Below are 19,918 nucleotides of genomic sequence, written 5' to 3'. Positions count from 1 at the left end.
GTGAGATCACATTACTCTCTTTAACCAAGAAGATACCCCCTCCATTTCTAAATAGATGTTCTAGTTTTGTTCTAAGTCAAACTTTCTTAAAGTTTGACAAGTTTATAGAAAAATCTACTAACATCTACAATTCTAAATTAGTTTTATTAAATCCATCACAACATGTACTTCTTAGTAAACTTATTGATATTGTAGATTTTAGTGCCTTTTATAGAAACTTAGTAAACTATTAAAAATTTGACTTGCGATAAAGTTATAGCGCCTGGCAAGCACACTGATAGGTGAAACGAAGAATCACAAAAAGAATATGGATTTCTTTACTATAGAGGTCCGTGAAGCTATTGTTTCAAACAACCATGGTAGTCTAGTGCTTAGGATAGACAAGGGTCATGGAACAGGTTTTTTTTATTGCACCCTTTTTTTTCATATATTTGATGGGAACATGACCTTGTTCTTTCTGACAAAAACAAGTACTTCCTCCGTCTCATAATTCTTGTCTCAAATTTGCCCAAAAATAGATGTATCTATTCCTAAAACGCGTTTAGATTCAAGATGGCAATGGTGCCCTGAAACCCGAAAACCCTCGGGTTTTTACCTCATTAGGGAACGGGTTTGGGTCAAATTTAATCCCCGCGGGTTTGCTCATGGGTGAAAAGTGAAACCCAGCGGGTTTCACGGGTTCAAACCCGGTCCAGCACTTCCCGAACCCGGTACCTGTGAAACCCATGAAAACTCAATATGGCCCATAAAAAATGGTCTGGTATAGCCCATATTTCTATCCCAAATGGTGTTGTTTTATGTGTGAATGGTGTTGTTATATGTGAGAACTATATGATATTGTTATATGTGTGAAATGGCGTCTAAATTATAATGTTTTGTCTTATCTTAGTGTTGAAACGAGTTGTTTTTTATTCATGTTGCTGCTGCAACTTTGGCTTGGTGCTGAAATGCTGGCGGGTTCGGGTTCTCCGACGGGGATGAAAAACCCGATGGGGACGGGGTTGGGAGAAAACTGAAACCCGCGACCGGAGACGGGGATGGGTTTGGGATGAAGGTCGCGGGACGGGTTTGAGCAGTGACTACCCGACGGGTTTCGTCACCGTTGCCATCCGGAGTTCAGATACATGCAAGAGTTGCTGATAATTCTCTAGCTCTTAGAGCAAGCTTGCTGCGGACTCAACTCCAATTGTCTGCTGTGTGGACGATGTGATGAGGATGGTGCCCTTTCGATCATAAGTACAAAAAAGTTGAAGAGGTTTCGCTGGCGATGGGTTTTGAGCTTTCGAAGAAAGTTTGAAGAAAATACGAAAAGAGACGCCTGTGGCGGAAGTAGCATACTGAGCTACTCCCTTTGTCAAACTTGGTATATTCTTCTGTAAATTTGTTCAAACTTCTTCAAGTTTGACTTGGAGCAACGATACAACTTCTTAATTTAGAAACGGATGTGGTACTTGTTATGCGATAGAGCATCTATAGGTTGTTTCAATGGTAGCCAAAATTCACCCTACCAAAAGTTTGGTTATACACGTTGGTCTTTGTTTGGATGAAACAACTTTTTAGCAAACCAACACTTCACTGACAAATCAAGTTTATATTTTATACTTTTGTCAAAATTGGTTAATTTATGAGCAATCAAAATCTTCACCAAATTTTTGGTAGGGAATGTTCAAATTGGTGCCAATATGTACCACAATTTTTTGGCCATGACCAAAAAATTGGTCCTTGTTTGAATGGTCGTCAATTATTTAGTATGCCAGCTCTAGTTTAGATTTTTGGCCAAACTTGGTCAACTCACGTGCAGGCAAAAACCATGACTAATTATTTGGCTACCAAATTTTGGTAGGACAAACGTAACCTAAACCATACACACCCAACAAACATGGGCTCAAACCAAACTAAATGCCCTGCCAGAATTTTAGCAACCAATACAAATTTGATGTTCATTTGGTTTGTTGCCAAATAATTGGAAGGCTACGAAATCTTGCCCACCTTCCCATCCCTTTGCCAAATTTTTGATAAACTGAGCCCAAGAAATTTCTAACCAATTTGCTAGCCAATTGTTGGCAAAAACTGGTTGGGTATGAATTGGAATGAACCAAACATACCATATGTCCCGCGTGATGCAGAAAACTTGGGAAGGGAGATAGAGAAATATCAACTTGTCATATGGCTATGTTCCTCTGTATCCAAAATTTATTGAGATGTTTGTCAGGAAAAGATTCCTATAAACAATTAGTACATGGGGTTTGAAAGAGATGTCTCTTGCGGAACTTCCTGAGGACCCCTCGTGTAAAGGCATCCCACGGGTGGAATAGAACAACTCTGACAAGAGATTCATTTCTATCATTCTACTTTCACTTCTCGAGGTGTGAGGTCCAGGCGTGTAGACGGGGGAGGCCAACGGTGCTGCTCATGAACTGGCAAAGGATCATGCCAAAAAAAATAAGGTAAAGGTTAACCCATAAAGATTTAGAAAAAAATAAAGCGTTTTGCTTTCCTCCAAATAAAAAAAGAACAATTAAAACAGTCTTAGCTGCTAACCTACTCTATTTATTTCTTTTTAAAACCGGTGAAACACCATTGTAAAACAATACACTTCTTTTTCTTTATTGGGCAAAGAAAATCTCCCAACAAACATTGTAATGAATAAATTTACAGCTGACGGATCAAGCAGGCCGCAAGCCCCTCTACATCCCCGTGCACCTGGAAAGGGTAAAAATGAGATAGATGTTAGGAACACATTTCTTAGACAACAGAAAGTATGCACGAAGTCATAGTTTGGCATGCGAGGATAGTGAAATGAGGCACTTGATTTAATAGATATAACTTCGGAACTCAGAATGAAGAGTCAGAACTGAACAGCACACATCTGGAACAGCAAGCATGCCCATGGAGAAGCTCAAGCATTACGCAATCAAATATTGGATGACTCCAGGTGGACTACGTCCACAAGGCCTGAGGACCAGAATTCAAGTCACGAGTGGTCTCCACCGCCTGTAGGGTCAGTTATGATAAATGTCGATGCAGCTATTTTCTTCCAGCATCAGCGTGCAGGCATTGGTGTGGTCATCCGAAATCACCTAGGCCAGGTACTTGCTGCTTGCAGACGATTTGTTGAACACACAACAGAAGCAGAAATGGGTGAGGCCATTGCAATGCGTCATGCTTTATTGTTTGCTGAACAAACTGGGTTCCAGAATGTTACTATTGTGTCATCTGATTGCTCTTCTTTGATCAGCAAAGTCAAGAACACCACTTATGACAAGTCTCATACATGTGCCATTGTCTTCGATATTAAGAGTAGGGCTCCAAAGATTAAATCCTGTATTTTTACTCATGTTTTTTCGATCTTGTAATGAGGCAGCTCATGTTCTGGCGAAGTCCGCATAATATGATGAACGGTACTGTTGGTTTAATGAGTCGCCTGATGTGATCAGTACCATTGTATAATGAACAATTGAATTAATGAATGAATGCTGCCCATTTTCAAAAATAAAATCAAATCAAATGTGCACAACACAAGAGCAAACTAATTGTCAAGATGACGAAGAATTTTGAATAAAAACTCAATTTGTCTACAACATTGGGAATTTCTGGTCAGGAAGTTACCAATCTCAATTTTATCATCATTGATGCAAAGCTTCAACTCTACTCATCTTCTCTTGTGCCTGTGCCTGGCAAAGAAAAGAATCTTCACCAGGGGAACAGATAAAAATGGTATCTAGAGGAGCACATCAAAATATGATTTGGCTAACTTTCATCATCCAAGTTAAAATACATGATTAGAACAGTGCGCATAAATTAAGAAGGCTAGTAGGAAGAAGGTGCATACCAATATCTCAATTAAAAAATACTCTCTCTGTTCCTAAATACTTGTCGTGGTTTTAGTGCAACTTTGTACTAAAACCACGACAAGTATTTAGGAACAAAGGGAGTAGCAAACATTGTTCAAATAACAAGAATTACCATTTGCCACAAAATCACTGAAAATATAGAAATGTCCTGAAATTTTCAGAAAGCAGACGCAAAAATAATTCAATTTTCAGAAAGCATATGCAAATAACAATTCAAACTGTTGTGGCAAAAATGCAGGCACTCCCTCCAATCCATAATAAGTGTCTCAGATTTTATACTAACTTAGCACAAAGGTGTACTAAATCTGAGACAAATCTGAGACACTTATTATGGATCGGAGGGAGTACAACTGAGCTTGAGCTGCTGTCCTAGGAATAGCAAGCATGCCGATGGAGAAGCTCAAGCATCACGCAATAAAACTCGAACACCACATGTACGAACTAATAACTAACCATGGAGACAAGAAAATATGTTAACGGAAGTTTCTAGTCAGCAAGTTACCGATCTCAATTGTATCATCATTAATGCACTTCAACTCTACAAGTCTTCTCTTGTGCCTGGCTGGCAAAGAAGAAGTCTTTACCAGAGACACAGACAGGGAGGATATATAGAGGAGCACATATTAATTTGATTTGGCTAACTTTCATCATTCAAGATGGAAAACTGATTGGACATTGCCCAAACTTAAAAAACAAGGCAAGAAAAGAAAGGACACATGAGTGTAGCGAAATCTTGTAAAAAGTGGTTCTCCCTCCGATCCATAAAGTGTACTAAAGTTGTACTAAATCTGAGACACTTATTATGGATCAGAGGGAGTAATATTATTTAGGTAGAAACTGATTATGATAATTACCATTTACCACAAGATTGTCATGAAAATTAGTAACACCTGGAAAAATTTCGAAAGTAGATGCAAAAATAAATAAATCAAACTGCTATGGAAGAAAAGCACACATTTAACTGTCAAACATGTCATTGACTGCATTCTAACAACCAATTTGTGGGAAATCTGGAGTGGACGCGAACAAAGCAGCAACTATACTTTCAACTCAATATGGCAAAAAAGATAATTTAAGATGCCAGAAACATTTGTCAGCAAGCTACCAAACACAAATATGTGTACTTCAACAGTTCAACTCAGCCTTCAAATCATCTGATTGATGCCCGTTTACAATCCAGGAATTTTCAAACAAGAACACCAATTGAACAGAAGTCTTGAGGAGCACAACCTACCACGATCTGGCAAACTTTCATCATTCCAGATGACGAAATATTGTCTGGAACTCCAAGGAATTGTTTGAAAATGTAACCAGCAAAGAGGGAACTATTCCACTAGAAAATCAAACTGAAGCTTCTTCAGTAATTCTATTTCCTACAAAGGTTTGAAAACAAAATGATGTTCTGAAACAAATTAATGCAAGAACTTGGCAGGATTCAAAATTATTGATTTATCAATAGTTCTTTGGATAAGAGCAAGGTGCATCCCAGAAGTACCTGGAGAGGAGTTTGGTTTCAACTTATAATATATACTGAAGCAGGAATTCTTTGTTCTTCTCCAGAGAATAACCCTCCAGCCCACAACCTTGAAGATACTAAGTAGCAACGAGCCAGATATGATTGAAATGATAGTCCATCCCACCTGAAGTTTCAAGATTTTGAGCCTTAACAGAATCAAGGGAACTCATCAGATTGTTGTCTTTCCAAACAGCAATAAAGCAGCCATGCACTGGATGCTGGGCACCTAAAACATGTTCAATCACATCAAAACTTCCATCTCAGGGCACCGAAAAAGTACGAATTGTACAAGCCGGATCAACCCAGGCATAGCAGAGATCCATGTTCTGCAATCATCCAAGTGTAATGTTACATGGATCCTGAATTACTAGGATCTATAAGCATGCTGAGACTTGGCAATCTCACTGAGTACTGCACCTACAATCGCAGCTTGCTCGAGACATTCAGTCTTGTTCAAAGCATCTAAAAGACTGATGCATGTCTTTACGTTGAGTCTACATCCCCTTAAACGAGTTTCTTCAAATACCTGATATGCCTCCATTGGTCTGTTTGCATTACTCATACCCTCAATAAGAGCATTAAAACTTGCTGAGTCAGGGATTCCACCATTAGTTTTGAACCTCTCAAAGAGACTGTAAGCATCTGTTATGTTCCCTACCTTTGCAAGCCCCGATATCATGGTTGTGTAAGTGACAACATTAGGGATCAAACCCTGTTTCTGCATCTCTTGCCAGAACACAAAAGCCTTATTGTACTTCTGTACCCGACAGAGGCCGTTTATAAGAATGCTGTATGTATAAGTGTTCGGTGAACATTTCATTTCCTTCATTGACTGAAAACAGATCAGGGCCTCATCAATTTCTTCAGTTTTCACCAAGGCATCCATGAGACTATTCCATGTATAAACATTTGGAGTGAGACCCTTCTTCATCATCTCTTCTAATATTAAATAAGCTTCATCTATCCTACCAACCTTCCCAAAGCCATCTATGAGAGAACTATACAGAATAACATTCAATTCTATTCCTTTTGATTTTGCTTCTTCAAAAAGCATGTAAGCCTCATCTAACCTATCAATCTTCGCCAGACCATCAACAATGGATCCATATGTAGCAACTGTAGGATGTACATGTTTTACCTTCATCTCTTCAAGAACTTCATAGGCCTTGTCCACCTTCCCGGATTTGCACAGCCCATCGACAACAGCATTGTAAGCCCGAGCATCAAGAGCGAAACCTTGCTGACTCATCGCCTGGAAAATATTGGATGTTTCTCTAGCCTGGCCAGCTTTCGTGAGACCATGAATCAAAATGGAATAACTGCGGACATCAGGAAGAAAACCAAAACTCTTCATGTCCTCAAAAATTGCTCTACCCTTTTCAACCTCACCCGCTTTGAAAACACAATCCATATATGTATTAAGTAGGGTAAGATCAGGACGGCCTCCTCGTCGGATCATCTCTTTGTAGATTTTGTGCCCATCTTCTTTCCTGCCATGCATGAAGAAGTTCCTGATTAAGGAGGTATAGATAATCGGATTAGCGTCATGGCCTGCATCCAACATTTTCTCAAATAGCCTGTAGGCATCATCAATCTTCCCCTTCTTTCCAAGGCCATCAATAAGGGAACAGTACGTCACAGAATTAGGATTGCAACCTCTCTCACTCGCACTTTCAAATATCCTATGAGCCTCCTCAAGCTGGTTTGCCTTGCAGAGCCTATCCACCATTATATTAACTGACAACAAGTTTGGAAACAGACCAGCAAGCTCCATCTCATCCCGTATTTTATATGCTTCATTAACCCTACCAGCCATGCAAAGCATATCGATAATGATATTATAGGTCGAGATGTTTGGCTTGGCATCCTTCTTCATGACATCAAACAAGGTCAGTGCCTCATCAACCTTCCTCTTCTTCCCAAGGCAAGTGAGGATTGAATTAAATGACACGACAGATGGAATACAACCCCTCTCCCTCAAACGCTCAAGCAGCTTGTAAGCATCATCAAAACGCTCAGCTGATCCATATCCCATGATCATAGTATTATAAGCATATGCACAAGGCACATCCCTTTCAGCCTCCATCTGCCCAAATAGCTCCTCGGCCTCACCCAGCCTCCCGGCCTTGCAAAGCACCCAAACCATGCTTGTGTATGACACATCATCAGGTCGTAGACCATGTGCTTTAAGCTCATGAAAGAACTTCCATGCCATGTCTACACTCCCAGCCTTCCCAAAACAATCAATGCACACATTGTACAACACAATATCTGGCTCAAGGCAGCTCCCCTTCACCTCATCCACCAGCGCCAATGCTGGCTCCATTTGTCCCTCACGTGCCAGTGCCCGCACCAACGTTGTGAAAAGAGGCACACTGACTTCGTAGCCAACATCCTGCATCTGCCGTAGCAGCTCCAGCGCACGCTCTGGCTGCCGTGCCTCTGCCAGTGCGCCAATCAGCACCGTGTATGCCGAGAATGGAGGCCGGAACTTGAGGTGCCGCATGGCGCCAATGACGCGGAAGGCGTCCTCAAGGCGGCGGGAACGGACAAGGGTGGCCACTAGCGCGGCGCAGGCAGGATTGGGGAGGCCGTAACCAAGGTGGGACATCTCTTCCAGGACCTTCTCGAGAGCTGCCAGGTCGTGGGAGAGGAACGGGAGGACGGCGTTGTAGGCGTCCGGCGGCAGGGGTTGGGAAGAGGAGGCGGAGGCGAGGAGAAAGAAGGGGGCGGCGAGGGAGGGGTTCTTGAGGGAGCGGAGTACGTAGACCACGACATCGTGGGCGGGAGCAGGGGCAGAGGAGAGGGTTGATGAGACAGCGCCGGCGAGGTCGGGGGTCCAGGCGGGGGCGGCGAAGAGCAGGCGAAGGAGCTCGACACTGAGGGTGTTGGATGTTACCGGGGGTGGAGAGTTGGAGGATAGTTGGCGGTGGATTCGGAGGATGGTGTAGTCGACGAGGACGGGGGCGCGAGTCGCCCGCGTCCGCAGCGCCGCCGCCGCCATTAGACCAGCCTAGTAAACCCTAGCAGAGCAGTGCACAAACAGCTGCTGTTCTGGGGAGTCGTTGAAGAGATGTTAAACGACGGACCAAAGGAACACAAGAAAGATTTTTCGGTGACCGTTTGGTATAGCTGGCCAACGGGCTGGCCCAGGCCCGGCATGGGACGGCCCACGACTTAACCGGGCCGGCACGCACGGGCCTGGAAACGGGCCGGCAGCCCGTTCCGGCGAAACCCCAGCCCAGGCACGGCACACTAGCCCGGTCGGACCGGCCTGGGCCCGTTTAGCACGGTGGGCCGAAAAAACGGCCCGGCACTACCGGAGAACTGTGAATCACGGTGGGTCGAAAAAACGGCCCGAAAAACAGTCTGTGATCAATGAGGCAAAGTGTCATACTGTCGTATGGGGTAAACGTTGAGCTGTATTAATAACTGCCTCGTTAAAAAACCTTCCACCCCTAAGGAAGGAAAAGGAGTGCAGCGCTTGTCACAAATAGAAATGAGTCCGGTGCAACAAAAGAAAATCATTGCGAGCAATTAAACGACACAAAGCTTCTCTAGCATTTTCAGGATTATAGGAGAAAGTGTGTACCGTCCCGTCGGGGTTGTATTTGAGCGTGCTCTGTCGCTCCTTGGACTCAGCATCCTTCTTGGCGTGCCACTCGACGTGCCTCGCCAAGTGGCCGGTTCCTCCGTTGCCCTTCATTGAGTACACCTTGTCGCAGCCGGCATGGTTGCAGTTGGCCCTCCGCACCACGCTCCCGTCCGCCATGGTCACTTCTTCCTGGTTGAAGTGATCCCACACTGCCGAGGTCTTCTTGCGAGCCCTTTTGGCACTTGTGGGGCCGTGCTAGTGGATTGGGTTTCGATATGTTGGGTGATATGAGATTGTTGTGTAGAGGGAAGGTTGGCATTGGCGGCGTCGATGAGAGGAAAATGGGCGAATTGTTCTTCAGGGATGTGAACATCAAAATCCCCAAGTGGGAAGTCGTACATGGGATTGGGAGGATCAGCCATCTTCTTCCTCTAGTATTCTCCAGAGTCCAGATCCACACTCGCCTCACCTGCCGGCCGCCGGGGAGACGGGGAGTGCTGCGGTCCAGATCCAGACTCTCCTCACTGCCGGCCGTCGGGGAGACGGGGAGTGCTGCCCTTTATAGCCCAAGAAGCTAAATGGGCAAAAACAACCCCTTAAGCTAAACGAGTCGAATGGCCCGAATAATGCCCTTTGTCCATCGGTCTCACTCCCGCGTTCCCTCCCTTTGTCTGTCGGTTTCTCTCGCGCGCCAAGCCTCCCCCGAAAACCGAATCTCCCACCCGTTGTCAAGCCCCGGCTCCCCTCTGCGCTCTGCCAGGCCAAGCCACCGGGCCGTTTTTTAGCTTAACGGGCCATCGGGCCGACTGCTGACACGCGGGCTGACGGGCCACTAGGCGTGCCTGACGGGCCGCATGTTAAACGGGCCGTACCGTGCCGGCCCGCGGGCTAGAGGATGAGGCCCAGGCACGGCCCAAGGCGGGTCGCGGGCCGGCACGGCCCGTTTAACTCCGTTCCGGGCCCAGCCCGTCACGAGCCAAGCACGCCGAGCTCGTGGGCTTTTTGAAAAAGCTCAGCCCGTTGGCCAGCTATACCGTTTGGAATGGAGGAAAAAAACTCCATTTTATTTGTAAAAATAATAAACCACATTTTCTTGACATTATACATATTTTGAGATTAAACCGTGCTCATTTACATAATTAGCGCTTCACATTTTCTTTCTATGAATGACATTCACTAATGGACAGAACCCGTCAGAGAATATGCATGGAAACACCTAACAGAGTCAAATCCAATAGAAAATTAGGAATCACATGAAAACATCTAAACTCCCAATAGAAAAATCACACTACTAATGGAGTCAAAACCGATAGAAATCACATTTTATGTTTTTCTTATTATTCTCATGTACATTGTCTTATCTGAAAACCCTAATAAAATGGAATTTATTTGCACGAGGCAGTGCCAAGCCTAAACGTAGTAAATTAGAGCTCAATCCAAAAGGAATATTCTTTTTAATCGTCTACCAATGTTCTAGTATGCATTTCTTAATCTAAATCTCAATAAAAAAGAAACTAATTATTAAAATTCATTTTCTTTACACATACTAGTACCCAAGTTGATAGTGGTAAATCATGCCATGTTAATAGGATCCATTCCAACAAATATCACCGTTTTGATGAACTACATGTATTTCACTATGCATTTCTTATGTTAATAATCCTAAAGAAAATGGAATATAGTCACTAAAACCAATTTTTCTACACACTATAGCACTGATTCTTGGCATTATAAAGTTCTAATTTGGTTTTTGATAACTTACCTATGTATTACATCTGCTTCTAAATGTAAGAAGACCTATTTTTTTCCTAAGTCGAATGGTTTAACCAAGTTCATAGAAAAATATACCAACATCTACAACTCAAAATTTGTTTCATTAAATCCATCATGATATATATTTTCATAATATCTTATTTGATATTTTAGATGTTGATATACTACGACAAAGCTATGACTTCTTACATCTAGGAACATGGGGAGTATTTTTCAAGTTTATAACCTAATCAAAAAAGGATTTAGTTACTAACTAAAATTATTTCCACATGACAACACCAAAAGTTGGTGTTGGAATTCATACTTATCTAAGGAGTTTGAATTAATTAGGATTTATGGTTGACCTATCATAAAAATTTCAGCTCATTTTGACAAAGCTTTGGATTATTTGAATTTCAATAGTGTTTAAATTAAAATAGAATTATTGGATCAATTGGAACTATAAGTACCATTTTAAAATTTTAAAGGTCAACCAATATTTTTTTTAATTAATTAGGATATATTAGCCTCAAATATAAAATCTTGTGACCATATGTTTTAAATATGAATGTTTCTCTAGGGGGTTTCAATTCGGATTTTATGTTTGACAATTATTTGAGGGCTCAAATGGGCTCCATATTTGATTAAAAAAAATTACATAACCATATATACAAATGATCTTGACATAAATATTCAAGGTTATTGACTAAATTTTCAATTATTATATAGGGTTTAAAGTGTACATAGAAAAAGTTTTCTTTCTTGGCCATTTTTACAATACATAATTAATGTAATGACGTGCTCAAATTATGCTTGATGATGCTTAATAAAGGATCCATAATTTTGCTTCATTACAATAAATACATCTATTTTGGTTCAGCTGGTGATAGGTTTAAATAGGAAGATGGGGATAAGGTTTGGTAGAAAAGTTAGAATTCTATTCTTAGACATCAAGTTGTGCCTTCCCTATAAAAGAGAAATCATATGTTCTTTATTGATTATCCAGTGAATAAGAACAGACTGGTAAAGAACTAAAAATCTAATCCCCATCCCTGACCTTCTCTCCCTCTCATCCCCTGGTAGTATGGACGGCCAACCCTTGCTCCCGGGAGCTGTACCACGAAACCTGTCCTGTTCATGCAACTTAGGTCATGTGCAGCGTGGTGAAAATTCAGGTGCTAAGAAACTTAGCACCTGGTTCTTACCACTAAAGTATGCAGGTGCTAAGGAAAAAATACGAGAACCGGTTCATCTAGTTGCACCAGGTTCAACCTTCATTAAAATAATTATTTATTCTACAACTTATGGGTCCTAGCTGCTGCAGTTTCGCTTGAGAAGAATAGCAGGGGGAAAGTAGATGGATGGAGGAATAAAATAACTCTGACTGCTGGGACCGATACCAAATACAGCACGTCACAAAACTATTATGCCAATTTCCGTACGAAGTGCTTGATCTTGCACACATGGGTGGGCATAAAAACTAATGACCGAAAACCGAGTAGACCAAGACCGAAACCAAAAAGACCAATTAGATACTTTCTCTATTTCACAATACAACGTGTATAGATTTGTGCATTTGAACTAAAACAGCTCTCGTTTCTAGTGCCTGACCACTCATATTGAGTAAATAATAAATAGATGTGAGTAGTTATTGGCCGGGTGCGGGTACCAAGAGAAAAATGAGATGTATTGTAAAACAAATGATAAAAATCTACACATGTTGTATCGTGGAATGGACGGAATATTTGGGTAGAAAAATTTATAAACTGGATTTTATTCTAAAGTCTGACTGCTGGGACCAATACCAAATATAGCACGTCACGAAACTATTATGCCAATTTCCGTATGAAGTGCTTGATCTTGCACATAGGGGTGGGCATAAAAATCGATGACCGAAAACCGAGTAGACCAAGACCGAAACCAAAAAGACCAATTAGATATTTGGGTAGAAAAATTTATAGACTGGATTTTATTCTAGTAACTCGGGTATCAATTCACAAAATATCGACGGACCAAATATGACCGAACTTCGTAAAAACCAACCCATTCTCCAAACCCAATCTAGGCGCCAAACCATTCGTATGCAAAAATCACAGCACACCAAAGGCAATCGATGGTTTTACTTTCCTAGTCCCCGGTGCCCACGTTGATATGAAAATTCAATCAGAAATACAAGCAAAACATTGCCAAAATTTGTACCGATTCACATATTGTTTTGGAAATATTGCCCATCTTTGTAAATTTCGGTCAATATCGAGCTAAAGACCGAAACTTCGAGTAACCAAAATTTCAGGTAGCAAAGTTCTTCGGTAAAATTCAGATTTCATATTTTAGAGACCGAACTTCTCATCATGATCGAATGCCCACTCCTACTTTCACCAACTGAGCAGATTGAAGAAAGTTTGCATACTTATTGCTGCCATTCTTTCTTTATGTTCTGTGAACTAAAATGCATCAATATCTTCCTTCCTCAATTGGGTTAGAGTTGGAATTAACTGTTCTACAGAATGAGATCATCAGGTTTCTCAAAGAGGAAAAATGAGACAAACACGATCCGCTGAAAATGCGACACAAGATTTATCTTTAGGCTAGAGAAAAGGGGAAAGAAAAAAGAAAACTTTAAGGCTTGACTAGCAAATTCAGTTCGCTCCACACAAGGAACAATACTACTATGGAGTACTAGAGTCCCAAAATAAATGATACAAATCCACGCCACTTATTTCCACGCGGAGGGAGTATATCAATCTGGTCGTACAGTCCCATTCCGGCTCTAAAGAGCACAAGACCAATTCAGATTCGTTTACATCACCATTCTGGTTGTACAGTACAAATACAACTCTAGAGAGAAGAACAAGACCAACTCAGATATTTTACATTCCTACCGCAATAAATGAGGGGTGGAGTCAAGCCATAGAATTAAGCATGCATAACAGTTTTATACCATTCGTACTTACCCTCAATGCTTGGTGCAGTCAAAGCCTTGACAAACGGATACCCAGACAATTATAACAAGAAGCAAAAGGATTCCGAGGATCACCAATTTAAGCTTCATGCTCTGCAGCCATGTCTTCCTACGAATTTTCACACCCTGTTTCTTGAACTCCTGAGCCTGGATTACATAAGTGACACACAAGATCATCATGTATGCCGTGGGAAAGCAGCACAAGGAACATATTGTTTGGTAACCAAAGTACCTGGCTACACAGATCGGAAGTCTTGTCTTGAAGTTCAGTCAACTTTTCTCCACGGTCCAAAGTCTGAAAAATACCACGAGACGGAAATGAGCTATCTCTAACATCTTGGAAGCTTCCGGAAAAGCCTGCATGTCAGGAACTTCACATTTTTGTAAATAGCTTGGGCTGCTGCTGCATGTCAGGAAGCCAAGGAAAGTTGATGTCCATCCTTTGTTGGACAAGGCCGGCAGGGAGGCTGCGCGGTTGGGAAGCAAAACATGTTAACTCCCACAGGGCGTAGCGCGTTGGTGAAGTCCACTCTCTCGTCTATCCTCGCTTATCAGTTGACGGTCTTAAACTTCCCTAAGTGGGTGATAATTTGGCAGCGAGGGGATGGGACCATGAGGACGTGTGTGCGCGTGCGTGTGCGTGTGCGTGTGCGCGTGGGTGTGTGTGTGTGTGTGTGTGTTGTAATTGTGCACCGGAGACTGCAGACCACCTTTGTAGGGACTGCCCCGTCATGAACGAAGTCTGGGAGAAAATTCAGCAGTGGAGTGGAGGTTTCCAAATTCCAATCAACGATCAGTGATGTTATGTCGATGGAGAAATGATGGACAGGATGTCAGTCAACAATAATAAGAGGTGTGAGTTCAATGGCCATATCAATGTACTCGGTTTGGAATGTTTGGAAGGAGCGAAATAGTCGCTGGGACCGCCTGAGGTGTTCCACTTGTACCAATCGGCGTTTAAGTCAAGGGTTGTTGTCGACCATCCTGCAGATAGCAAGTAGTCCCTGTTTTTCCTCTGCTTTTTTTATGGTGGAGGGGACACTTGCCTTGACCCTTTGTTTCAAGGCTAGACGTGATTTGCTTCTTACTCGCATGGCAGAGATCCTGCCATCTACCTAAAAAATTGGCATTCTAAAAACAGATGTAGTGTTGTTGTTGTGTTTCCTGGCTTTGTTTGTTTTTGCTAGCTTGTAGGGTTTTGGTTAACCTAGCTATTTGTTTCGTTTGGTTTTGCTGGTTTGCCTTGTAACTTTTCACCTCTCGGTGTTCTTCTTAAAATACAAAACGACATGTGTTTAGATGCTTGTTCAAGGATTATTTATTTATTTATAAAAACAGATGGAACACTGTGACAATTCCATGAATGGGTAGAAGTGTGGGATAATCCATAACTGTTCTATTTTCAGTTATGTTTATCTGACAATTATTAAGTCCACTGCAGTCATAGAAGCAAATAAATAATACTCTCATGGAAAGCTTTGGCTTGGTTAAACAACTGTAAAATTTATAAAGGCCAAATGCCAGCCATGGTAGATGGCACCTTGCTATCATGAAGTCAGCATACCAAGTATAATGCATGATACTAATGTAACTAAGTAAGTATGATAACTACCATACAATTTGTGTTGCCTTATACACTTGCCATTCTACTAGGCATTAAAAGTAAACCCTACATCAACATCATGTACTTGCTATCCTATTAGCATTAGATCCTACCACTATTAGATCATGAATTGTACATCCTAGTATCCTGCTAGCATTAAACCCTGCCATTATTGTAAGAGTTAAATGCACCAGTGGTCTATGAACTTGGGATGCATGTGCAGGTTAGGCATCGTACTTGAAAACTGCTAAAATCAGGTGTTATAACTTGGCAGGCTTGAGCACCTGCGGTCAAAATACAGTTTTGTAGGTTTGCGTGCTGATGTGGCTTGCCGACGTGGACTAAATGGGCCAGGCCGGCCATACAATCTTGCGAAAAAACCCTTCACTTGTTTCAGGCAGGGACTAGATCGTAAAACAAGATCTGGTTAATTTTTCGCCGTGTTAATGACGATGCCATCGTTGCCGGCAACGGCGGCGAGCGCCCGGTACTTGTCCTTCCTAGTGAAGCCGGAGCACTCTTAGAAGAGCGAAGAAGCTGGCTGCTTCTGCACGTGGTGGCGTGGCTGGACCTGTTGCGGCCGCCACAAATGAGCTCCGGCCTGCCGAGAAGAAGATGGCTTCCAGGAGCATGCGGTGAGAGCAGATAAAGAGCGAGCCCGTTCTTCCTTGGCGCGACGACGTGCATGCCCAGGGCGCGGATGGCGTGGTAGAGAAACGGCATCGGGACGAGGGAGGCCGTGGCAACGCGGCTAGGCATGCAGGAAGGCGAAGGGGCGACGCTTGACTGCTACTCGTGCTCCTGCTCAGGAGATTCTTCATGGCACTCGTGCTCGATCCGATGTGCTCCTGCTCGAGAGATTCTTGATGGCCGGAGCCCGGAGGAGACGGGGAGTGGACGGGAGGGGGGCTCCTCTGCTGAAAACGGGGTCTCGCTGAAAACAAGTGAAAGGCTTTTTGCAAAATTGTATGGCCGGCCAGTGCCATTTAGTCCACGTCGCCAAGCCAGGTCAGCGTCCATTCTTACGAAATCGTATTTTTGACCACGGTTGCTCAAGCCTGCCAAGTTATAACACCCGTTTTTAGCAAGTTTCAAGTACGATGACTAATCTGCACATGTCTGCCAAGTTCATAGACCACCGGTGCATTTACCTCTTATTGTAATGTACAAGTGTGCAGAAGAACGTCCAAAAACTCATATAAACTGAAGAAGTTAACATGAGTGTTTTCATTTGTTAGGAATCATGTTGAAATATATTAGCCACCATTTCCCAAGACCATATGCTTTTGGGTGAGCTGATTTGGTGCATGCGATTAAATAGCATACCAATGCCAAAAGGTCTTGAGTTCAAGGCCAAGCCAACACGCTACTAAAAAAATTACAATTGTATGTATGCAGGACATCTGTATGAAAAGTTTGATCTTGCTTAATGCTTATTCTTTATGTGCTTTTGAATCTATTTGTATTAATATGACACTTCAGTACTGCTCAGCAATCTAAAGTAGGAGCAACTCAGCACGAACTTGTGTCCATGATATTTGGTTTACGTAGAACCAAGATTAACAACGAAGGATAGCACACTGCAAAATGTATAAACAAAACACCACAAGAGCTTGTGCTCTACCTTCTTTGAATAGAAAGGTGAAGGAAGTGTACCTTCTCTATGTTGTTTAACATGATATTTTTAACTTCGGAAACTTGGGCTTGCACTTTCAAAGTTTTCTCTATTTCATCTGAATGATCAAGAACATACTGCATGTGCTGCTTTATAACTGGTCTGCAGTGAAAAGGTTCAACAATCAGTACAGGAAAAGGAAGAGCAGGCAGGGTGATATAACATTATGAACAATTTCCTGCAGCATTTATGAACAGACATACCCGTAGTCCTTATTTAGACTTTTTGCAAGAGCTGTATCAGCTTTACCGCCTCCATATCTCTTCATGAAGTCATCTTTCATCCTTTCTAGAAAGGCCACCGTGAGATTCTTCGGAACAGATTCCTTTGCGACTACACAATAGGCTACAATAATATGCAAAGAGCAAAGGTGTCACCAACTCATCATGACTATAGATAGTACTCCCTCCGATCCATAATAAGTGTCTGGGATTTAGTACAAAGTTGTACTAACTTTATACTAAATCCCAGACACTTATATGGATCCGAGGCAGTAATTATTTTTATGAAGTAAAAATATAACTAGATCCCTAAGGGCTAAGATTCCAACATAATAATACATGGTTCACACATGATTATGGAAACAACATGGTTCATAGGCATTCTCATTAAGCCTCCATTGCTCCAGGATGATGAAGTTTTCTTTCTTAGGATAGGAAGAGAAATGCGTCCTCTTGTCTCCGGGATGGGACTGCCATCATCAGCCAGGGAGAAAGGGCATCACGACTTTGGTAACAGAGAGAATTGTTTTAAGTTTTCAAAAGCAGACTGTCATGTAAAGTAGTTTAGTTAATATGTAGTGGGCACAGTCAGGGGCGGAGCCAAGACTTGAACTTGAGGGCGGCGAAAAAGCCTAAGACCGAAGACCTCAGAAAATTATAATATCACAATGTAAAGTTTAAATATAGCATCGATATCAAATCATAGCAATATATATGTCTTCCAATGCGAGTGCACGCTATATTTATATCAGTGTTAAGTAAGATCCACGACTACCAAGCTCGAGCAAGTCCACAATACCATGGAAAGCGTAAAAAAATAAAAATAAACACAACTGATTAGTCCATTATCTCATATGCAAGGTACTAGTTAACCTGCTTTGCATGTTGTACTAATCCATAAAAGAAGTACTAGCTCGATCAAGCACTAACTTACAGTATTAGTCCATAAAGAAGTATTAACTACTCTCTCCGATCCATAATAAGTGTCGGGGGTTCAGTACAAAGTTAGTACAACTTTGTGCTAAATCCCCGACACTTATTATGGATCGGACAGAGTAGTGTTTTATCAGAACTGAGAACCTATCTTTAGAATTGAGGGCTTCATTAGATAAAAATCCATACACTCGTCAACAGAATCAATGTGACAGCGCTGGAGCCGAAAAAAATTGCAGGATCAATGGAGCCGCAGCGGCTAGCACCGATGGCAACGTCTAACTGGTCTCCTGACGGATAGCGAGTGGTGCTTGCGACCACCAAGCATGCTCTGGAACTAGTAGCAGATCAATATGATTCTAGGGCCACAAGTGGATGAGAGCATGATCTGCAGAAACCAACAGACAACTTCTCAATTGTAGGCATATGGTTTGCTTGCTAGTCGGGCTTCAGTAGTCTAGGTTATAACATGTCGTACCTACGGGGATTAGGCATGGGCCATAAGTCTAATTATAAGAGCCTATTTCTGATGCTTAATTGTGATGATATTTTTCTTTTACAGTCTTCTTCTTTCACATATTTCTTTACTGTTATAAAGATTCGAGTCAGTTGGTGGCGGTCCATTCACCACTACCAAGATTACCTCTTATGTTGGTAAGAAATTAATTGCCGTAATTATAATACATGCATAACTGCCTTTTGATTAGTTGATTCGGTTGATGTATATTTTGAGATATTATTCATTTTGCAGAAAGTTGAAGACTATGATGACACAAGTATTTAAATAACTGACGCAATAAAGAAACTAATGTGGCAATGGACAAGCATTTAGAATGTCGTCATTCTAATGTGATCCCGGCTCTTATTCAACTTGGCAATGGTGGTTGTTCTTTTCCTAGAATATGGAAATTGGGTCTTGTGTTGGTCAAGATTTATATGCTGCAGCTATGAAGGTTGAAACATCCCGACATAACATCTTAGCACACGACTAAAACCCCATTGATGAAGTAACATCACTGATCAAAATGCAAAAGTTTAATACATTGACTGATCATGTCTTACCGTAGCCGCGGTCGAGGAGGAAATTGAAGGTGTGCCCGTCGCAGCCGTAGCTGAGCCGGGCCGGCATGCTGCCAGGATTGGCGGAGCCGGCGGGGAGCCGCTGCAGGCACTGCGCAGCGAGGGCCGGGAAGTTGCCTGTGAACTCGGTGTACTCCGCCAGCACTGCTATGCCGCGGGCCACGAACGCGTAGATCAGCCACTCCCCCTTGCCGCCGCCCTCCTTCGGCGCCGGCGAAGCCATGGGATCCGGAACGCTGCTGCTGCAGAAAGATCTTGGGGGATCCACGGCAAGATCAGCGTTCCTGGATTCAAAAGCGAGTGGAGAGATCAAGAAGAAAGGGGTGGGGATTTTGTGATTTCTTGGTGCGGAGGGAGAGTATCAAGTACGACTGTGCTGGCGGCAGGAGTAGACTGCTCCCGGCTTTTTGCAATGCCCCTGCCCTTTTTCCATTTCCCACTGTCTCTCGCCGTTCCCTTTTCTCCGGTTATTCTTTATTAAAGAAAACTTGACTTCTCATTCTCATTGCTCAGAGTATCTCCAATAGGAATACTTCAGCCGGTACTCCATGCTCCACCTCACTCCTTTCGCTGAGACGGAGGAGAGAGGTAGGGAATGATGTGATATGGTGTATGCTGCAGAAGTAACGGTAGCAGCACTGGTATCAAGAAAATAGCTAGAGCAAATAGAGTATGACAAGTAGGACATCAACATACAAAACTCTTCCAGAATATTATATTAGGAGAG

The 19,918-nt window shown here is 42.5% G+C and overlaps 2 protein-coding genes and 1 non-coding gene across 13 annotated transcripts; all 3 read right to left on the bottom strand.

Annotated features, from left to right (window-relative positions):
• Positions 1–2,144: 2,144 nt before the first annotated feature.
• Positions 2,145–8,449, bottom strand: LOC100841364 (pentatricopeptide repeat-containing protein At3g06920). 11 transcript variants are annotated; one of them, XM_024462302.1, is made up of 5 exons: positions 5,350–8,449; positions 5,089–5,227; positions 3,610–3,674; positions 2,546–2,703; positions 2,145–2,417 (listed from the first exon to the last, which is right to left on the bottom strand). In XM_024462302.1, the coding sequence occupies exon 1, from the start codon at positions 8,372–8,374 to the stop codon at positions 5,738–5,740; it is 2,637 nt and encodes an 878-aa protein (XP_024318070.1). In that variant the 5' UTR covers positions 8,375–8,449; the 3' UTR covers positions 2,145–2,417; positions 2,546–2,703; positions 3,610–3,674; positions 5,089–5,227; positions 5,350–5,737. The 11 variants fall into 11 exon arrangements, with proteins under 11 accessions (XP_024318070.1, XP_024318063.1, XP_024318064.1 ...); XM_024462295.1 differs by having other exon boundaries at positions 2,145–3,476; XM_024462296.1 differs by having other exon boundaries at positions 2,145–2,703.
• Positions 3,661–3,769, bottom strand: LOC112270315. The gene has a single exon (XR_002962708.1). It is a non-coding gene; the product is annotated as a small nucleolar RNA snoR127 (small nucleolar RNA).
• Positions 8,450–13,355: 4,906 nt separating the features above from the next.
• On the bottom strand, positions 13,356–19,651 carry LOC100829665 (vesicle-associated membrane protein 724). Its single transcript, XM_003561227.4, has 5 exons — positions 19,174–19,651; positions 17,161–17,302; positions 16,939–17,059; positions 13,912–13,974; positions 13,356–13,826 (listed from the first exon to the last, which is right to left on the bottom strand). The coding sequence occupies exons 1-5, from the start codon at positions 19,412–19,414 to the stop codon at positions 13,674–13,676; spliced, it is 720 nt and encodes a 239-aa protein (XP_003561275.1). The 5' UTR covers positions 19,415–19,651; the 3' UTR covers positions 13,356–13,673.
• Positions 19,652–19,918: the final 267 nt, after the last annotated feature.

The sequence above is a fragment of the Brachypodium distachyon genome, chromosome 1 (assembly GCF_000005505.3).
Source record: "Brachypodium distachyon strain Bd21 chromosome 1, Brachypodium_distachyon_v3.0, whole genome shotgun sequence".
Taxonomy (NCBI): domain Eukaryota; kingdom Viridiplantae; phylum Streptophyta; class Magnoliopsida; order Poales; family Poaceae; genus Brachypodium; species Brachypodium distachyon.
The sequence above is the reverse complement of the archived record's forward strand: the minus strand, read 5'-3'. Positions and strand labels throughout refer to the sequence as shown.